Source organism: Trachurus trachurus (genome assembly GCF_905171665.1).
Source record: "Trachurus trachurus genome assembly, chromosome: 21".
NCBI lineage: Eukaryota > Metazoa > Chordata > Actinopteri > Carangiformes > Carangidae > Trachurus > Trachurus trachurus.
This window is the reverse complement of record NC_139899.1, coordinates 31,501,806-31,521,527: the sequence shown is the minus strand read 5'-3', so window position 1 is coordinate 31,521,527 and position 19,722 is coordinate 31,501,806. Positions and strand designations below refer to the sequence as shown.

Below are 19,722 nucleotides of genomic sequence, written 5' to 3'. Positions count from 1 at the left end.
CCCCTCAGTGAGGGGGAGATAGAAAATGCCTTGCCTGATGTGTGTGGGGGGGCTGGGGGGTGTAAAACATGAAAATGACAATTGCTGTCCTCTTATGATCCCATTCATTTAATTTGTTTTTATAGGTGTTTCTGCAGCTTTATATAACATTGTGGTTCTAAAAGCAGAACATCAGTGCAGGTGGTTTCAAAGAGTTGATTCTCAGAAACAAGAGTTAAAAGCTCCTTAAATTAATTTAGAAAAAATGATAGTATTTCATTCATGTGAAAAATAAGAAATTTACTCTTACTCTTACTTTTACTTAAAGTACATTTAAAAGCATGTACTTTTGGATACTTAAGTACCTTTAAAAGCAAGTACTTTTTTACTCTTACTCGAGGAACATGTCGACTGAACTACTTTTACTTGTGACGGAGTAAATTTTGACCAGTAGTATTTGTACTCTTACTCCAGTACTGGGGTGGAGTACTCTGTCCATCTCTGGTCTCCGTCTGTTACAGATATGAGCACTAGTAGCCGACTGCATCACTGGCTTCTCATAACAAGCAATGGAGCAAAAAGAGCAGCACATCTTTATATACAGTGTTGGAGCTATTTTTTTATTGTTAGTATTTAGTGCTGTTTAGTTTAGTATTTTGTTTAGTGAGTATTTTGTTTTGGTTATTCTCAATCAATTTATTTGATTTCATTGTGATTACATTTCTATTAGTATTCTAGTTTATTATTTGTTTGGTTTAGGTGTTTCTTGTTTATTATTTGTGTTTTGTTTCATTTGGACACGGTAGGAGGGCACCTGAAGTTATATAGGTAGGCTGTCGGTAAGGGACCAGCATGCACCTGGGTGGGCAAATGGTTTTTTACCGGAGCGGGAGAGGCACAGGAATTTTCTTTGTTCTTTGTTTGCTCGCCTTTTGGTTAAATAAACCACGATTTTTGTTGAAATTGGACATTTGTTTGGACATTATGTTTTTTCTCATCCGAGTACAGTGGCCCTTTGATTTGTATAATTTGAAGTTTGATTTGACACTTTTATTTGTTTGACAATCGGCTACTACATACAGTATATAATATATAGCCTGTTATTGGTTGTTTTAAATGTGTGAGCAGGCTCCTCCCAAATAATTTATACGCCTCATTTGAACGTTGTTATCATCAATTTATTGAAGCACCAGACCAGACTGTACAATGTTCTTAGATTTAATACATTTACACCTGTCAACTTCCACTGCTCACCATTAAGGCAAAGTGCACAGCTGTTAATGTGTGAAAGGAACTTGAGTTGTGATGATGACACATTATAGTTTTGGATTACTTTCACATTCAGTCAGTCCACAGTTGTCCACCACGCTCTCTCTCTCTCTCTGACAGCAGAGGTGTTTTATTTATTATGATTATTATTATTATTATTATTATTATTATTATTAATAATAAAGAGGTGTGTCACCTTAGGTCAGCATTAAGATCTGCTGTGTGTTAGAGTAGACCATGGGTTAAACTTACACCGGAATATCCCTTTAAATAAATAATGTGTTACATTAACATTTTTAACACACATAGGGGAAACACACACATGTTCTTCTGACAAGCGGCGGACTGAAGATCAATATTATCATTAGTATTTTAACTGTTTATGGTTCAGTATTAGAAATAAACAGCAGTAGTAAAAACACCAGTCTCTCTACTCAGATTACAGAAGTGACATCCCCTCCCCCACTTCCTGTTTAAAGTTTACTTTCACTTTCACGCAGCTGTTGTGTCGCAGTTTATTTCGTCGTGTGAAGGTAAGGTGAACAGTCTGAATGTTTTCCTTGTTAACACCTGTCGTTACCTGAGTTCTCTGCCCTTCAACTTGTCGTTGTGTTGTTGTTGTGTTATTATAATGTTACTGTAGCTGAGTCAGAGCTGTAACTGTAAAGTCTGGACCGACAGAACCGTGTCCTCCATGTTGTGTGGATGTTTTGGGTAGAAGCGCTGGAATAAGAGCAGAAGCAGAGTTAGAGGATGGTCAGTAGTTGAACAAAGAGTGGTTCTTTGTGTGCAGCTCCACTTCCTGATGACTGGAGGCAGCTTTACCGCCTGAATCAGCCTGTGGAGGAGGCGGAGAGGAGCCGCTGCTCTCCCGCTGTCTGAGCCACTAAACGCGGCCTGAGCTGGAACAGCTGGGACTTTATCTGTGGTGAGTTGTCTGTCATTAGATTTACACTACAGGACTGATATGGACTTCTTTTTTGTTTTGTTTTTTATCAAACGGCCTGAAATTAACGGAGGTTGTTTAATACTATGGTATTAACAGTTAAAATAAATTTGAAGCAATTTGGTTGAATTATGGGTGTTTTATTGAATTTAGTAACACTCTTTGTCCCCAGAGGACAACGAGTGTTGATTTCACACCTCATTTATATGAAATAGCCTAATACCTATTTTCTGAGTTTCACAAAACAGAAAATGACCCCAACTGGTTTGACTGCTAAAAAGCACAAAACATAACATTATCACACATATTTGTGTTATAAAACAAATCAACATTAATTTCCAAAACATTTAACATTTAACAGCTAACAGCTAAAAGCTAACGTTTCAGAATCAGTCTTCATTCAGAAACAGTCTGCATGTGTCCTCAGATGCAGGTAGTAATAGTGTGTTGTGTGCACGTGTGCATTGCATTTTTGGCCCATTTTGCCTGTTTTGACATCAGTCTGGCGAGGGCAGAATGCGCACTAACCCTTTATTTTATTATTTTTTCTTAACCTTTATTCCAATCCCTCAATCTTAACCTTCAATCTTAAAAATGTGCGCTCCCGCTAGTGCAAGTGCTGTCCCGATTCTCAGAAAAATTAAGTTGAGGGGCAAGTTTAAGGGTTGTATCGCCCTCAATATTGAGATTTTCCGACACCACCCTTGGGAGCAAGGGCTACCCAGAATGCATTGCGTATTTTCACCAAACCGATCGCTGCAAAGAAATAGAGCAGGTGGGCCAAGTCCCTGAGCAGCGGCTTGCACAATTCGTAAGCAAGACACAAGAATTATCTTTCTTGCAGCTGTTAGTTTATTAACTTTGTTTATGAACTTTAATAAAACAATTTCGGACCACCGTGTAGACAATTGCTTATCAACTTGCCATTTTTACTGTCAGAAGTATGAATTAAGCAATACCGTATACGCTCAAAACTCCCTTACTGTGATAATGAGCCCATATTCCGGACTGATGTGCTTTTACAAAACGGTTACTAATACTGTAGTATTATTCTAACATGTAGTTTTTTGAATCAGAAATCCATATTATCTAATAAATTAGTCCCACTGTAAAATATATATATATACAGTATAATCTGGTGACTGGGTTGTAGGTCTGCATGTTACGGAGCCCGGGATATGACATGCAAGAAAAGAAAACCCGACCCGCGCATCACTATTGGCTACACTTGGACATTGTATGTTAAAACGAATGACCAAAGGGGTTATTCCCCGGCAAATCGCACCCTGGGCTACAATTTATTTCAGAATTGTGTGAGTGCAGCCGAGAGTGGGGATTTCAGAACCACGGATAGCGCACGTAAAAAGATTTGACAACCTTTTAAATGTGTTTGCTGCAAGCAAAATTATACATAATAAATGAAGACAGTGACATATTTCTAATAAAAAACAATGAGTTGAATGTTCATTTCAGCGAATTTCAGAAATGTGCGAGTGCGGCCGGAGAGCGGGCAGAAGTGTTGATATACAGTGGGTACTAGTTTCAAATGGACGTTTCCCTCACGGAAAGCGTGATTCACGCGTTGCATGAAATTGTAGGTCACACTGTAGCCCCTAGGTGGAAGCATCGTACTGAGATGCAGCTCAAAAGATTTTGGGATAATTCCACGCAGGGCCGGCTCTACGCAGGGGCAAGAGGGGGCGGCGCCCCCTCAAATAAATGTCTTGCCCCCTCAAATCCAAATTTTAGAAGTTGAGAAAGCGATATTCCAAACACAGCACACCACACACATTAAGGGTCAACCCTCCGGTCAGAAAACTCAGAAAGAGATCCGCGGCATCAGCAGCGAATAGGGGTGTCGTTGTAGCTACTCTTTCGGGTCTTTTTCCAGAATGGACAATGAGAGCGACGTAATTTTTTTTTTAATGAAAGCGGGACACTTCAGCCTTTACAACGATCCCATCGGTGTGTGTCTGTGTGTCTGTGGCTCCGGACGCCGAGCAGTCAAGCTGCTGTCCAATAGGGACCCGTGTGCTGTCACATGACGGGCTGTGAGCGGCGGTCACATGATCGTTTAAACATGGCTGCTCTATTGCTGGCTGTGGCCGGCTATGAGCGCTACCGTCTTTGCTATCGACTATCAGGAAATCTCCCGTGTGCGTGAATGTCTGTGTGAACCTCATGTAATGCCAGGGCTGCACCGTGGCTCTCTGTGCTGTGCCGAGAAGTGGCTTGCCGCGAACAGCATGCAGAGCTCAGCAAGCAGGCACTCCTCCGCACAACACCGGCTTTCCACACACAAGATGACTTTTGATTGAAACGGCCACGGTTGTCAGCCCCAATAATCGTAAATATTGAACATGCGCAGAACGTTTTCCGAGCCGATGGTCGGGGGAATTTTGACTCTTAACACACTACAAGAGAATCTTAATAATCTTAAGAGCTTAAGATAATCGGGCGATGTCTGTCCGTGGTCGGAAGGGGGAAAATCGGGGCAAAATCAGCCCGATTATCTTTATGTGTGTGGCAGGCTTTAGTGAAACAGTGTCACTGATCTGATTCTGTCAGACAACAGAGATGGCGACACCTGTGAAGGAGGAGCTGCTGCAGATTTTGATGAAGTTGGGGAGAACTGAGCTGCACCGCTTCCAGTGGTACCTGCAGAATGCTGACTTACTGGATGGTTTCCCTGCCATCCCAAAGTGTGAGCTGGAGGATGCAAGAAGAGAGAAAACGGTGGACTTGATGGTTGGCATGTACACTACTGAGAATGTTCTGCAGGTGGCAAGGTTCATTCTGAAGAAGATTGGAATTAATGAAGGTCAGTCATGGAAAGTGCAGCCAGTGTTTTACCTTTGTTAAATCTCTTGGCTTTGTAACTATTTCCACACAGAGGACAAAGTCAACTGGGTTGGTCCTGCTACTCCTCATGATTAATGATTCCCTTTCCTCCAACAGGACAAGACCCGTCAGCAGCAGCAGCAGCAGGTAAAGTTCAGCACCTTTTGTGAGGGAATGTCACAATTCACGGTTCTAGTCATCACCATGACTACATGACTCTAGATTCAAATATTTCTGTGTGTTTACATTCATTTACTATGACCTGTTGTTACGAGGACCTTTACCTTACTGTCCTATTACCTGTTGTTTATTCATTCAAAAGCTCTTTACAAATGCCAGCCTAAACTCAAAAACAAGCTGAAGGAGAAGTTCCAGTGTGTGTTTGAGGGCATCGCTAAAGCAGGACACCAAACCCTTCTGAACCAGATCTACACAGAGCTCTACATCACAGAGGGAGGGGCTGGAGGAGTCAATGACGAACATGAGGTCAGACAGATTGAAACAGTGTCCAGGAAACCAGACAGACCAGAAACAACCATCAGACAAGGAGACATCTTTAAAGCCCCACCTGGAAGAGACCGACCTATCAGAAGAGTAATGACAAAGGGAGTGGCTGGCATTGGGAAAACAGTCTTAACACAGAAGTTCACTCTGGACTGGGCTGAAGACAAAACCAACCAGGACATACACTTCACATTTCCCTTCACCTTCAGAGAGCTGAATGGGCTGAAAGAGAGAAAGTTCAGCTTGGTGGAACTTGTTCATCACTTCTTCTCTGAAACCAAAGAAGCAGGAATCTGCAGGTTTGATCAGTTCCAGGTCGTCTTCATCTTTGACGGTCTGGACGAGTGTCGACTTCCTCTGGACTTCCACAATACTGAGATCCTGACTGATGTGACAGAGTCCACCTCAGTCAACGTGCTGCTGACCAACCTCATCAGTGGGACACTGCTTCCCTCTGCTCGCCTTTGGATAACCACACGACCTGCAGCAGCCAATCAGATCCCTCCTTACTGTGTTGACATGGTGACAGAGGTCAGAGGGTTCACTGACCCACAGAAGGAGGAGTACTTCAGGAAGAGGTTCAGAGATGAGGAGCAGGCCAGAGGGATCATCTCCCACATCAAGACATCACGAAGCCTCCACATCATGTGCCACATCCCAATCTTCTGCTGGATCACTGCTACAGTTCTGGAGGAGCTGTTGAAGACCAGAGAGGGAGGAGAGCTGCCCAAGACCCTGACTGAGATGTACATCCACTTCCTGGTGGTTCATCTAAAACTGAAGAAGGCCAAGTACGATGGAGGAGCTGAGACAGATCCACACTGGAGTCCAGAGAGCAGGAGGATGATTGAGACTCTGGGAAAACTGGCTTTTGAGCAGCTGCAGAAAGGAAACCTGATCTTCTATGAATCAGACCTGACAGAGTGTGGCATCGATATCAGAGCAGCCTCAGTGTACTCAGGAGTGTTCACACAGATCTTTAAAGAGGAGAGAGGCCTGTACCAGGACAAGATGTTCTGCTTCGTCCATCTGAGTGTTCAGGAGTTTCTGGCTGCTCTTCATGTCCATCTGACCTTCATCAACTCTGGACTCAACCTGATGTCACAGCAACAAACAACCTCCAAGAAGACTGAAACAACAGGAGTCAAATCTGCAGAGAGAAACTTCTACCAGAGTGCTGTGGACGAGGCCTTACAGAGTCCAAATGGACACCTGGACTTGTTCCTCCGCTTCCTCCTGGGTCTTTCACTGAAGACCAATCAGAATCTCCTACGAGGTCTGATGACTCAGACAGGAAGTGACTCACGGTCCAATCAGGAAACAGTCCAGTACATCACGAAGAAGATTGAAGAGACTCGCTCTGCAGAGAAAAGCATCAACCTGTTCCACTGTCTGAATGAACTGAATGATCGTTCTCTAGTGGAGAGGATCCAACGGTTCCTGAGCTCAGGAGATCTCTCCACTTATAAACTGTCTCCTGGTCAATGGTCGGCTCTGGTTTTCATCTTACTGTCATCAGAAGAAGATCTGAACATGTTTGACCTGAGGAAATACTTTGCTTCAGAGGAGGCTCTTCTGAGGCTGCTGCCAGTGGTCAAAGCCTCTAACAAAGCTTTGTAAGTAGAGATAGTTGGATTCATTCATCATTACATAAAAACCCTTCTGTCTTTTCAACAGGACAGAAAATAAACTCCTTTATTCTTTAATTCCTCATGATCATTTCTTCAGACTGAGCAGCTGTAACCTCTCAGAAAGAAGCTGTGAAGCTCTGTCCTCAGTCCTCAGCTCCCCGTCTTTTAATCTGAGACACCTGGACCTGAGTAACAACGACCTGCAGGACTCAGGAGTGAAGCTGCTGTCTGGTGGACTGGAGAGTCCACACTGTAGACTGGAGACTCTCAGGTGAGGATCCATCCAGCTCTTTATCTGATGCCACTTGAACACAGCAGCAGGTGTTGACAGAGGGTCCCTGTGTGTTGTTGTGTGTGTTCAGTCTGTCAGGATGTCTGGTCACAGAGGAAGGCTGTGCTTCTCTGGCCTCAGCTCTGAGCTCCAACCCCTCCCATCTGAGAGAGCTGGACCTGAGCTACAACCATCCAGGAGCCTCAGGAGTGGAGCTGCTGTCTGCTGGACTGGAGGATCCAGACTGGAGACTGGACTCTCTCAGGTATGGAGAGGCTGCTGCAGCCACACTCACTGTCTGATAGAGGAGGAGGAGCTGGAACATCTTCTATGGCCCCGTTCACACCTGGTCACACCTGGTATTAACATCTGTCTCAGGTGATCCAGGCATTGATGACATCAGATCCCATCACTCAGACCATATCCACAGGTGGTGTAGGCCACAGTGAAGCTCCGCCCACTCCACTGACGTCCTCTGTCTCAGTCTGACTCATCCCAACACAGTTTATACTGAAGCCAAAATCTCAGAGTGTTTCAAACATGAGCTGTGCAGCTTTCATCAGTCACAGTGATGAACTACTGGGATCCGGAGTTTCTCCTCATGACGACTTCAGTGTCTCATCATGACTCACTCTGTCATATTCAGGAGAAGAGATGTCAGTGATGAAAGCAGCTGTTGGCAGCTGTGCTCTGAGTCTCTCCAGATGTTTGGATCAGACTTTATTTCAGAGTGTATCAGGAAACATTTCAGCTGCAGCTGGTTGAACTGCTCCTGAACCAACAGAGTGTTTGACCTGAACAGTCCCAGAGACTGTAGACACTTGTTGAGTGTGGACACACTAATAACAACACAGCAACAAGATGAAGTATTTCCTCCTCGTCTCCTCCTGTTCTGTATCATCACTAGATAAAGACTCCAGCTCCTTCTTAGTGTTCATCCATACATACAAGCCTCCATGTGAACACAGTGATAAAACAGTGTGTGTGTGAGAGCCATGTAATGTCCATGTGTGCATGCTGCCAGAGAAGGTGCTGCTCTGACCCCCCTCCTCCTTTCAGGGTGGAGCCTGCTGGAGTCCCATGGTTGACACCAGGTCTGAGGAAGTGTAAGTCTGTTTTTACTTTGATTCATGGAAACGAGGGATGCACATGTTTAACCTTTTAACCATTAACAAGAGCTTTGACCGATTAATACTATCAGTTATTTATTTATTTAATTATCATCTCCTTATGTGTGCCGAGATATGGGGTAATGCGTACAAAACTAACACTCAACCTATCTTCAAATTACAGAAGAAAGCTATAAGAATTATAAATCATTTAAATATTATAGAGTCAACAAACGCTTATTTTGTACAGTCAAAGACTCTTAAATTTTACGACTTAGTTAATTTCAAAATGGCTCTAATTATGTTTAAAGTGCATAACCATATGTTTTGTTGCAGTACTCAGAGGCTGTTTGAAACTCGAGAGAGTCGTTATGAATTGAGAGGATTAGGTGTCTATAAAAGACCAAAAATACGAACTAATATAAAACAGCGTTGTGTTTCCGTCAGAGGTGTCAATTTGTGGAACAGTTATGATGAGGAATTAAGAATGTGTAGCTCGATTTCTATTTTCAAGAAAATGTTTAAATCCAAGGTACTTAAAGAATATATAGATTTGTTATGAGCGCCAAATGCTTGTTTGATTTAAACTCTAATGTAAAAGTTGCCTTGTTGAAATAGTTTCTGGATTGATTGTTGTTTTTTTTGTTTTTGTTTTTTTCTCTCTCTTTACCTCTTTTTTTGTTTTGGTAAAAAGGGTAGGCATAATAAGCCTAGGCTTCAGCCTACACCTTTTCGATCAGCACCCCTCATCACATGTACAGTAAGCACTTGTGTACATTTAGTAAATTTTACCTGTGGAGAAGGGGGGGGGGGGGGGGGGAATGCTGATCGAATAAACTGAATAAACTGAACTGAAACTTATGTTGACAACTCATGGGGGCGTGTCGACACGTGCAGATTTCCACGTGCCTTCAATCATATTTCGCAGTAAAAAGTTTCACAGGAGGACTGACAGTATGTGCAGCAGCTGCCATGAAGGAAAATCAGATCATAAATGTAGCTACACAGCAGGCCCGTGCAGAGACCTTTGGAGGGGCAGGTGCTCAAAAAAAAAGGCATAAAAACTATATATATATATATATATATATATATATATATATATACATATACACGTATATGTATATATATATATATATGATCATAATGATGATGAGAAAAGAAAACACATTAACTAAATGTACCGTCTTTGCTGAGATTCAAACCCCTACTAGAGAATGGTTCTGCTTACTAAGGTAGATGCTTTACCAGGTGAGCTATCAGTCATAATGTTACAAAGTGACTACCGTCGTTAAGAGGTTGCCGGCGATAAAACAGCATGCCCCAACCGACTTTTATCTTGATCACATCAGCAGGACTGCATCTTCACGCCGCGGTCGCAGTCACCTCGGTCCGACCGTTGTGGCATTTGCCCACATCCCCCTAAGGCCAGTCCGTCACCACTCCCGTTTCATAGCGTAAATGCAATATTGTTGCTGTAACATGTGATCTGTCGGATTTTGGCGCCGAGCCCGTCTCTAGCTGCAGCGGGGGCACGTCGGGGCACGTCTTGGTGCATGATGTGACCAAATTGAGCCTTTCATTTCATTTAGAAATAAATAAAAAATTATTACTATTTGTTAAATGTTATTCTTGAAGGGCTACTGACAGGCCTTCACACAAACACACATACACACGCAAAAAAAAAAAATAGCCCCGACAAAAGGGCACTTTGGGCATCAAGGAGCCAAGGGGCAGGTGCTTCAGCACCCTCCGCCCCCCCTCTGCACGTGCCGGCTACACAGACATAGATGTGCATCACCTGTAACAACGGCGCTGAAAAAAAATGAAAAAATTAAAGTAGAAGTAAGTGGTCCGGTCGTTTTCGCTAATGCTGCGTTCCAGGCAGGCTTTTGAAATCGTAAATTACAGCTTCAAGTCACAACTTACGACTTTGTAGTGTTCCAGGCAACCCACTCGTGTTTTTCCGACCTGTTTTACCTGTGAAAGTCACTATAACGGCCACTCGTAACTTCCGACCCGTGAACTCGTACCAGATCGAACTGGTACGACTTCACGGTCGGAAAAATACGAGTTTCCTTGAACGCACCATAACAGTCCTCGTCCCTACGTCGCCACATTCACGGCGTCCCTTGGCAGCACACACAGCCCTGCATGCCGTTCTCTCTCCTCATTGGATAAAAACTGTAGGATACGATAAATGTTTTCTCCTGGGCTCAGAGCAGAGCAGAGTGACTGACAGACCCGTGTTTCAGACCAAACACTCTATGTAAGTGATTGCTGTTGGAAGATATAACTATTTAAGACTTATATTAACACAAATATATCACTTACTTCTGCTTTAATAAAAGAGGATGCCGATGCAGCTCTCCTGCAGCTCCACAGAGGAGCTCTGCTGTTCCTTCAGTGTGGTGTTTGGCTGCACTTTGTATAAAACAGTTCAACAATGGACGATCTAACCTCCATATGAGCGATCAGCTGAGACAGAGCACGTGTGCATTTAAAGGGATAGTTCAACATTTTGTCAAATTGGCCCATTGCCATAATCCCTATCGTCATAGCAGTAGGTTCGTTACCTTTAATTGTCGGTGCAAGATATTTTTAGAACAGCGGAGCAGAGCCGTGAGCTGCTCAGAGCTACGCTACGGAGGCTGGGATTTCTTGGTTTCCCTCATCAAACTCATCATATACACAATCCAACAACTCCACAACGCTCTGGTGGACAAGTTGTGACCTGCACATTCACCACACTATGAGATAATAACACAACGTTACCACACAGAGTTGTTTTAGAGGGAAATTCATGCAAAACCGCTGATGCGCGTTGCATTCAGGGACAGTTTTTCATCAAGCAGTCTCTGTATTTCCCTCTAAAACAACTCTGTCTGGTAACGTTCTGTTATTATCTCATAGCGTGGTGAATGTGCAGGTCACAACTTGTCCACCAGAGCGTTGTGGAGTTGTTGGATTGTGTATTTGATGAGTTTGATGAGGGAAACCAAGAAATCCCATGAGCCTCCGTAGCGTAGCTCTGAGCAGCTCACGGCTCTGCTCCGCCATTCTAAAAATAGCTTGCACCGACAATTAAAGGTAATGAACCTACTTCTATGACTATAGGGGTTATGGCAATGGGCCAATTTGTCAAAATGTTTAACTATCCCTTTAATGGCAAAAAAAATAATAATTGGAGCGTCGTAATCTTATTGGTTAACGGTTAATAATCGGTTAACGAGCGTCGGTTATCAATCAGAAAAAAATTTCAAAATGTTCATCCGTAATGGAAACAAAGCAGCACATTCAACCATCTTCACACTGTCACATCCCTGACCTCATGAGTTTTCATCAAACTGTCAATAACTGATCAATGATCAATAACTGCAGCTGTGTCTTGTTCTCTCCATCAGATTCCTGTCCACTCACAATCGACACAAACACAGTGAACACAAAGATCAAACTGTCTGACAACAACAGGAAGGCAACACGTGTGGAGAAGCATCAGTCATATCCTGATCATCCAGACAGATTTGACGAGTGTCCTCAGCTGCTGTGTTCAACTGGTCTGACTGGTCGCTGCTACTGGGAGTTCGAGTGGAGAGGAATGGTTGATATATCAGTGAGTTACAGAGGAATCAGCAGGAAAGGAAACAGTAGAGACTGTTGGTTTGGAATGAACGATCAGTCCTGGAGTCTGGACTGCTCTGATGTTGTTGGTTACCACGTCAGGCACAATAGCAGAGAGACACATACCTCCTCCTCCTCCTGTGTCTCTAACAGAGTAGCAGTGTATGTGGACTGTCCTGCTGGCTCTCTGTCCTTCTACAGAGTCTCCTCTGACTCACTGATCCACATCTACACCTTCAACACCACCTTCACTCAACCTCTGTATCCTGGCTTTGGATTCTGGTCCAGTTCTGGTTCCTCAGTGAGTCTATGTTGAGTGAACCAGAGTCTCCTTCTGTCACAGAAACCTTCTCACTGTTGAACAGACAGTTCAGTCTCTACACGTCTGTCTCTCTCACTCACATCGTTTTCACTGGACAGAGATGAATACAGTTTAATAATGAACTCATCAGCGTCATGACAACAGAAAAATCACTGGGACCTGAAAAACAAGAAGAAGTTTATGAGAATCACTGAGAAGAGTTTAAAAAAATCAAATGATTTAATCCATGAATGTAAATAATCTGATGTGAAATAAACAACAACGTGATTTAAAAAAGAATCAGTAAATAAATAAACAAACATATAGACCACTCTTAGCAAGAGTGGTCTAAAAATGGCAGAAAAATAGCGGAAGTAAGCAGCAAATACACACGGAGGTACAGTCGGAAAGAATAGAGAGAAAAAAGAGGGGAAATGTCCTGTTGTGCCGTTGGATGTCAAAACCGAATTGCAAAGAAAGATAACCAGCTTCATTTTTACCGTATTCTGTCGTCGAAGACGCCATTTGAGGCAAATCGAAGACGTCTATGGTTGCAAGCAATAAAACGGACAGACTGGACCGATGAAATCATCAGAAATTCTCGGCTCTGCAGTGCTCATTTCATATCAGGTAAGGTTTTCTCCACTGTTTATCACACACAAACATGTAGTCAGTGAGGATAAGTAGGTTACGGCAGCAATGGGCATCCCCGCTATTTCGTGCCGTGTTGACCCAAGTTAGCAGTCAACGATTAGCAACAGCTAACTGCTAACTCGGAAGCTATCATGTAAACAAACCAGATTGCCCCCACGCTGGTCATATTTGCGACATCTCTGCACCGTGACTGACCACATGTTTAATAAACCGTCTTACAGGAGAGTCAAGCATGGATGCAGAAAATCCAGACTTTGTCCCCCCATTGTTCTGTTACAGTAGGCAAAGTCAGTGTGTGGATGCGGCCAAGAAATTGGACAGTTAACGTTACCCTTCTCACTTTTTTGCCATCATTTTTCCTTACCAAGAGTGTTAGGATATCTTAACAAATATTTCTATGTGTTTTGGTTTTAGGTTAAATAGGAGAAGAAAGAGGGCTGAAACAAGCTGCATGTCCTCTCCCCACCTACATACCTGTCTGGCTGACACAACAAGCTCTCTCACAGCAGCTCAACAGTCCTCCACCACGGAACCAACAACAGACTCGGAGCATCAAGAGCCGATTTGTACACGTAAGAGTTTCACACATGCTTGTTAGGCCAGGGACCCTATTTTTGTGCACTCAAAGAGGAGAACGAGCAGCTGAAGGAGGCACAGCAGGAGATTTTCTTTCAACTCAATCAGAGTCAAAGCTCAACTGCTCCTTTTCTATACTGGACTGACCACTATCATTTTTGAGTGGTTGCTCTCAAAACTGAAAGATAGTGTAGTGATGATGTATGGAACTTTAAACTTGGAAGATCACTTGTTAGTAGTTTTGATGAAGCTGCGCTTGGGCCTAAGAGACAGGGACATTGCCTTTAGATTTAGTGTAAGAGAAACTGTCATCTCCAGTATTTTAAGAAAATGGCTCCCCATAATGGCACAGACATTAAAACCAATAATCAAATGGCCATCCAGGGAGTGTGTACTTAGGAAAATGCCAAAATGTTTTAAGAGAAAATATAGGCAATGCCACTGTATTATTGACTGTACAGAGATTTTTATTGAGAGACCTAAGAATCTCACTGCTCGAGCACAGACATGGTCGAACTATAAACACCACAACACAGTTAAATATTTAATTGGTATAACACCAGCAGGAGCAATTTCTTTTTTGTCGTCAGGTTGGGGAGGTCGTGTTTCTGACAAAGAAATAACAGCAAAGAAACAGAAACAGCTCTCTGCTTATGAAGTTGACACATCAAGAAGCCTGTCAGATGTGAGAATACATGTGGAACGAGTCATAGGTCGATGGAAAACCTTCAAAATATTATCCTACTGGACGATATGGTGATGGTTTGCGGAGCATTAACAAATCTTTGCCAAAGTGTAGTGCCCAAAAGATAGATGCAGCTAATCATTCACAATGTGAAAAAGAAAGTGCCTGGTTTTATTACCACATTAGTTGAATCTACTGCCCAGTGTTTTAATTGTTGAATTGTTTTACTAAAGTTGACACAAGTCCTCTGTGTATGTTATGGTGTGACAAATGAACTTTGACTTCAACAGTAAGAGAAAAGGTTTAAATAAAAGTCCACAACACTCTTTAACAATGAATTGAATGACATCTGATGCATGAATAAATGATGATTTAAATTGTACAGAAACTACTTTTTCATTTTTACAAACAATTCCTTTCAAATTAACACAATATTTAGGGTGGAAGAATAGAACAGAATAAAATGTGTATTGAATATATACAGATAGATAGACAGAAATAGATTTGCATGTGTTATAGTAGAGTGTGTGTGTACTAGTAAGTTGTTAACATGTCAGTTTGCAAGTTTAACTGTGAGATGCTTTTAACCATTTACATCATGTCCATGTGGGCCTCTTCAGCCTTTTAGATCCTGCACTGCTCGCAAAGCCACTTACACGACCTTCTTTTAATCTGGACACACTTGTAGTGGAAGCGACTTTTGCACTTTGCACAGTGAATTATCTTTCCGTAGTCTGGCCTGTTGCAGTGCAGACAGTACAATGTGTGTTCATCTTGGAGGCTGGGATCCATGCTCCGGGTCAATAGCTCTGGCAGAAGATGGTCAAGGAAGAGTTGTTCAGCCTTGGGCACGGCTCTCAGTAGCACGTCATCATCTCTCATAATTCGATTGATGACCATGTTCTGTTTAGTCCAGACTACAAAATCACTGTAGGAGACATCACACACGAAAATCTGCAGCTGGACCTGAGAATAGTACGGATGGTTCCTCTTCAGCTTTCCATTTGTGTCCAGGCAGAACTGTGAGTCTTCGCTGCATCCAGTTAGTCCCTCTCTGTATTTATATGGGCACTTAATCTCCAGGGTTCCCCTCCCACAACATACACAGTTCACAACTCCATCAGGCAATGCACCTAGATATAAGTGGTCTGGGCGAACAACAAGACCAGAGGTTCTGGCAAAGAAATTTGTGTGATGTTTCTTCATTTCGTCTGTGTAATATTTCCTTGCTCTGTCCTCCATGTCCCTCCCCCAGAGTATGGCTGGTGCTTGTAAATCCTGTTGATTGTACTTCATAATATTTTGAGTGTAACTATCTGTAGGCTCTCCAGCTGTGCACAAACGGTGGAAGGATGTGCCTGTTATTCTGCCTTCTCTGTGTTTGTGCCAGGCTCTGCATTTTGATTGCTCCCTGGTGGTCATCTCCAGGGTAAAGGTAAAGGTAAAGGTAAAGGTAAAGGTAAAGGTACTTTATTTGTCACATATACAGCTAGTACAGTGAAATTCTTTCTCTGCATTTAACCCATCCCTGAGGAGCAGTGGGCAGCCACGGTGCAGCGCCCGGGGACCAACTCCAGATTATGAGCATTTTAGCACCTTTTTACTCTTTCTTTGTGTATTGAATGACATGTTATTTATTTAATGCGTGTTATTGTGTGATTTTATGTGGTGAAGCCAAAGACACATTTCCACACTGTGGACAATAAAGGAAAGATTAAGATAAAAAAGTTTATAATACTTACCTCTAATCCAGACAGTAGCATATAACTGTGGAGAACAGTGAAAAACAGACTGAAGTCTACACAATGATTCAGGAAATATATACGTAACTAAAAAACTGTTAGCAGACGAACTGTGTGAATATACATGTCAACATAAAGAGGTCAGAAAGTAAGGCTCTCGTACTAATTTCATCTGACGAGTTGTAGTCCGTTACATACAATATTCACCTGTTAGTAAAAATGGAAACAGTTTCAACTAAACACTGATTCCTTATTATGATTAAAACAAATGAAGCACAACATCAGTGACTGTAAGTTTAACACATCTGACTTTACTGAACATTATCTTTGTTGTTTGACAGTGTTGTCACTAATGAAAATTCATGGTTCAAAGCCCCATGTGGTTCCTGTAAAAGTCTCATTACTCATCCATTTAATCCACTAGCATAGCATCAAATCCAGAACGCCGTTGGCTCAGCCCAGAGGCATGATGGGAGTTCCACTACTGCCATATTCAGTGGGCCACATAACACGGAGGTCACCCCAAAAGTCAGCAGCTTTTACAGTGACAGGCGAGCAGCTCTGATAGTTGTAATAAAAACTCTTCTAATCTCTGACATGCACGCTGCTCTGCAACAGACTCTACTGTGCATCATTAATAGTAGTGAATAGTGAACTCACCTCTCTCTGCTGCTCTATTGGCTCCTTACATCCTTTCCTCGGCAGATCAAACGTCCTGTCGTCACAGCAATATATGATACTAGTCGTAGTGTTTGATTGAAGATGATTGGCTGGCTCCTACCTTAACCCATAAGCTTCTCCTGTAACTACTATAGTCATGTAGTCTGTAGGTTACAGTTATTATGGTTATTCAACAGTGGACTGACTGTGTTCCCAGTCATGTTGCTCAGACTAGAGCCAGAAACCACTGAACTCTGAAACACAGTGAAGTGAGCCTGCAGTCCAGCCTGGTCATGTGACCTTCTACCTGAACACACCACTTTCATGAGTGTTCATTCATGTTCATGCCCTGACCCCTTGTGGTTGTTAGTTAGTACTACGTTACATTGATAATAATATGAACAGGTGAGTGTTAAATGTTCACTGTTTCAGGTCTGAATCTCATCACATAATCCATCATTTATTATCATTTAAAAACATAATTATAAACCAAAGACTAGAAATGAAGTCATGTGTCAATTTGTCTTTTGTTTCTTAACTAAATGAAAAATGTATCTCTAATAAACATAAGTCTGTGATTTACTTTCAAACCAAAAGAGAATAAGATATTTTTGATGCCACAATCAAGCGATGAAATTCAATTGCAAATGCGGCCTCTTTGTTTTGTTTTTCTTTTAAAATCTTTTTATAATTATTTATTATGAAACCAGAAACGATATTCATATGGGTGTATCTGATTTTTAATTCTAAACCAAAGACTAGAAACAATATCATTTGGTCAATTTGGTTTTTGTTTAATTAACAGAAAGAAAGAAAATCCAAAAAAAGAGGAAGAAGAAAAAAAAAGAATCTTTATAATTATTCCTTTCATTTCATTTTATTGAACCTTTATTTATTCAGGTACTCTCATTAAGATATGGTGTCTCATTTGCATTCTCATTTGACTGAGACAGTAGCTCAGTGCACACACACGAAGAGGACATCAAGAGTGAAAGAATCGAAATAAAAGCCGAATAAAAGAAACTGTCAAACACCAAAGATGGACCATTTGAAAGTTTTTGTTTTTTCTATTCTGATGCCAAAAGGTTTTTTCCATTTTCATTTTGAAACAGCAGATTTACAGGTTTTTTCCTTTATAAAAATAACAAATATGAATTATCTGATGATACCCAGACCATTTCAGTCTTAGAAACCCATCAGCTGTGTAGCCGACCATCTTGGTAACTTAATAAACTTAATACTAATAGATCAATACTCAGAGTTGTGTATGAGTGCTGGTGGATGTGACTGTCTCTGACCTTTGTGTGTGTGAACGCTGCCTGAATCCCTGTAGATCAGCTGTGACACATGGGAAGATGTGCTGGCTGATGAATCCAGGTGGACAGCATGTGATGTAGCAGCAGCAGCTGTGATGAGCCTCTGTCATGAGCCTTCATGGAGCTCACAGGTCGTCAGCATCGATGAAGGAGAAGCTGTTAGTGAAGAAAACTCCAGTCAGACCATGGTGAAGCACACTGATGTTTCCACAAGCTGACCTCCTGCTTTTAACAGGAATTTAATGGACTTTTCTTTAAACACTGTAAAAGCTACAGGACAGATAAGTTCATGCCCTGACCCCTTGTGGTTGTTAGGTGGCACTGCGTTACATTGATAATAATATGAACAGGTGAGTGTTAAATGTTCACTGTTTCAGGTCTCATCAGATAATCCATCATTTATTATAATTTAAAAACACAAGTGTGTGATTTATTTTAAAACTACAAGAAAATATGACACCATTGATGTCACAATCAAGAAATGAATAAACAATTAAAAATGGTGCCTTTTTTAGTTTTTGGAAATTCCTGTTATTGTTGTTAATTTATTTTGAAACCAGAAACCAATTTCATGTAGATGTATCTGGTTTTTAATTCTAAACCAAAGACTAGAGACAAAATTATGTGATCAATGTGTTTTTTGTTCTAAAAGAGTTTGAAGTTTTGCTGATTAAACCTCTCGTTTTTGATTTGGCAGAGACAGGAAGAACTCCAGCAGAACCACAGCTCCACAGCAAAGTGGTTTTCAACAATGAAGCTAAACGTTATCTATTAAACACTGATCTGCTAAATCCAAGTAAGCACAGCATGACAGATGAGTTTATCAATACAATGAGCCTATATCCAAAAACCACTGGACCCAGCAGAATCACAGCCCACTGTGCCGCCTTAATGGGATAGTTCACCCAAAATTCAAATTTCATTCATTATCTACTCACCCTCATGTCGACTAAGGGCTGGGAGAAGTTTCAGAGTCCTCCGTTGAGAAATTGTTCTGAAAAAAATTTAATAAGTCTATATTTTAAGCTTGTTTGTGGCGGAAGCTCCCAGTGTTGCTCTGCTGGAATCTCGCGCGATTTGTGGAGCCGTGAACTGGGTGTCAATGCAAATCACGCCAGATTTGGACGGACCAGGAAGAACAGTGCTGGGAGCTTCCGCTACAAATAAGCTTAAAACACAGGGCCCTAGTCTCGTAGACCGGGCGAAGTCTAACCTCAGCGCAGCTTCGCCACGTCAACTAGGCGTGTCCAGGTCCATTTCGCAAGTTTGGTGGGTCGTGCAGTCAGACTTACGCCAGCGTAAACCCTCCCCTCGTCCCTCCTACCGGCGCAAACGGTGAAGAGGGAGGAGAGAGGGCGGGAGGGAGACAGGAGGAGGAGAGAAAGGCGTGGAGTGGGTTTGACACAGCCGAGTCAGATCTTCACCAATCAAATGAGCTCCTCTCCTCACCTTTAACTGCGCCGCGGGCGATGCGCGCTGCAAGTTTGTCATTTTATACTTGGACATGGACGGAGGAGACAGCGACGCCAGAGGCCGAACCTCTCCCAGGAGGAAACAGCTGTGCGGTCCGGAGGTCCGAGCTCAGAGTGACCAATAATGAGTTTACTAATATACTTAACC

The 19,722-nt window shown here is 42.3% G+C and overlaps 2 protein-coding genes across 2 annotated transcripts in view; one reads left to right on the top strand and one right to left on the bottom strand.

Annotated features, from left to right (window-relative positions):
* Positions 1-4,771: 4,771 nt before the first annotated feature.
* Positions 4,772-7,445, top strand: LOC311004114 (NLR family CARD domain-containing protein 3-like; the record flags this gene model as incomplete). Its single annotated transcript, XM_083996062.1, has 4 exons — positions 4,772-5,015; positions 5,153-5,182; positions 5,358-7,155; positions 7,268-7,445. The coding sequence occupies 4 exons, from the start codon at positions 4,772-4,774 to the stop codon at positions 7,443-7,445; spliced, it is 2,250 nt and encodes a 749-aa protein (XP_083852188.1).
* Positions 4,924-19,722, bottom strand: part of LOC311004883 (tRNA wybutosine-synthesizing protein 4-like) — a 196,513-nt gene continuing 181,714 nt past the window's right edge. The window contains exon 15 of the mRNA XM_083997074.1: positions 4,924-4,990. The gene's annotated coding sequence lies outside the window, so the exon portion shown is untranslated. The remainder of the gene's footprint in view (positions 4,991-19,722) is intronic.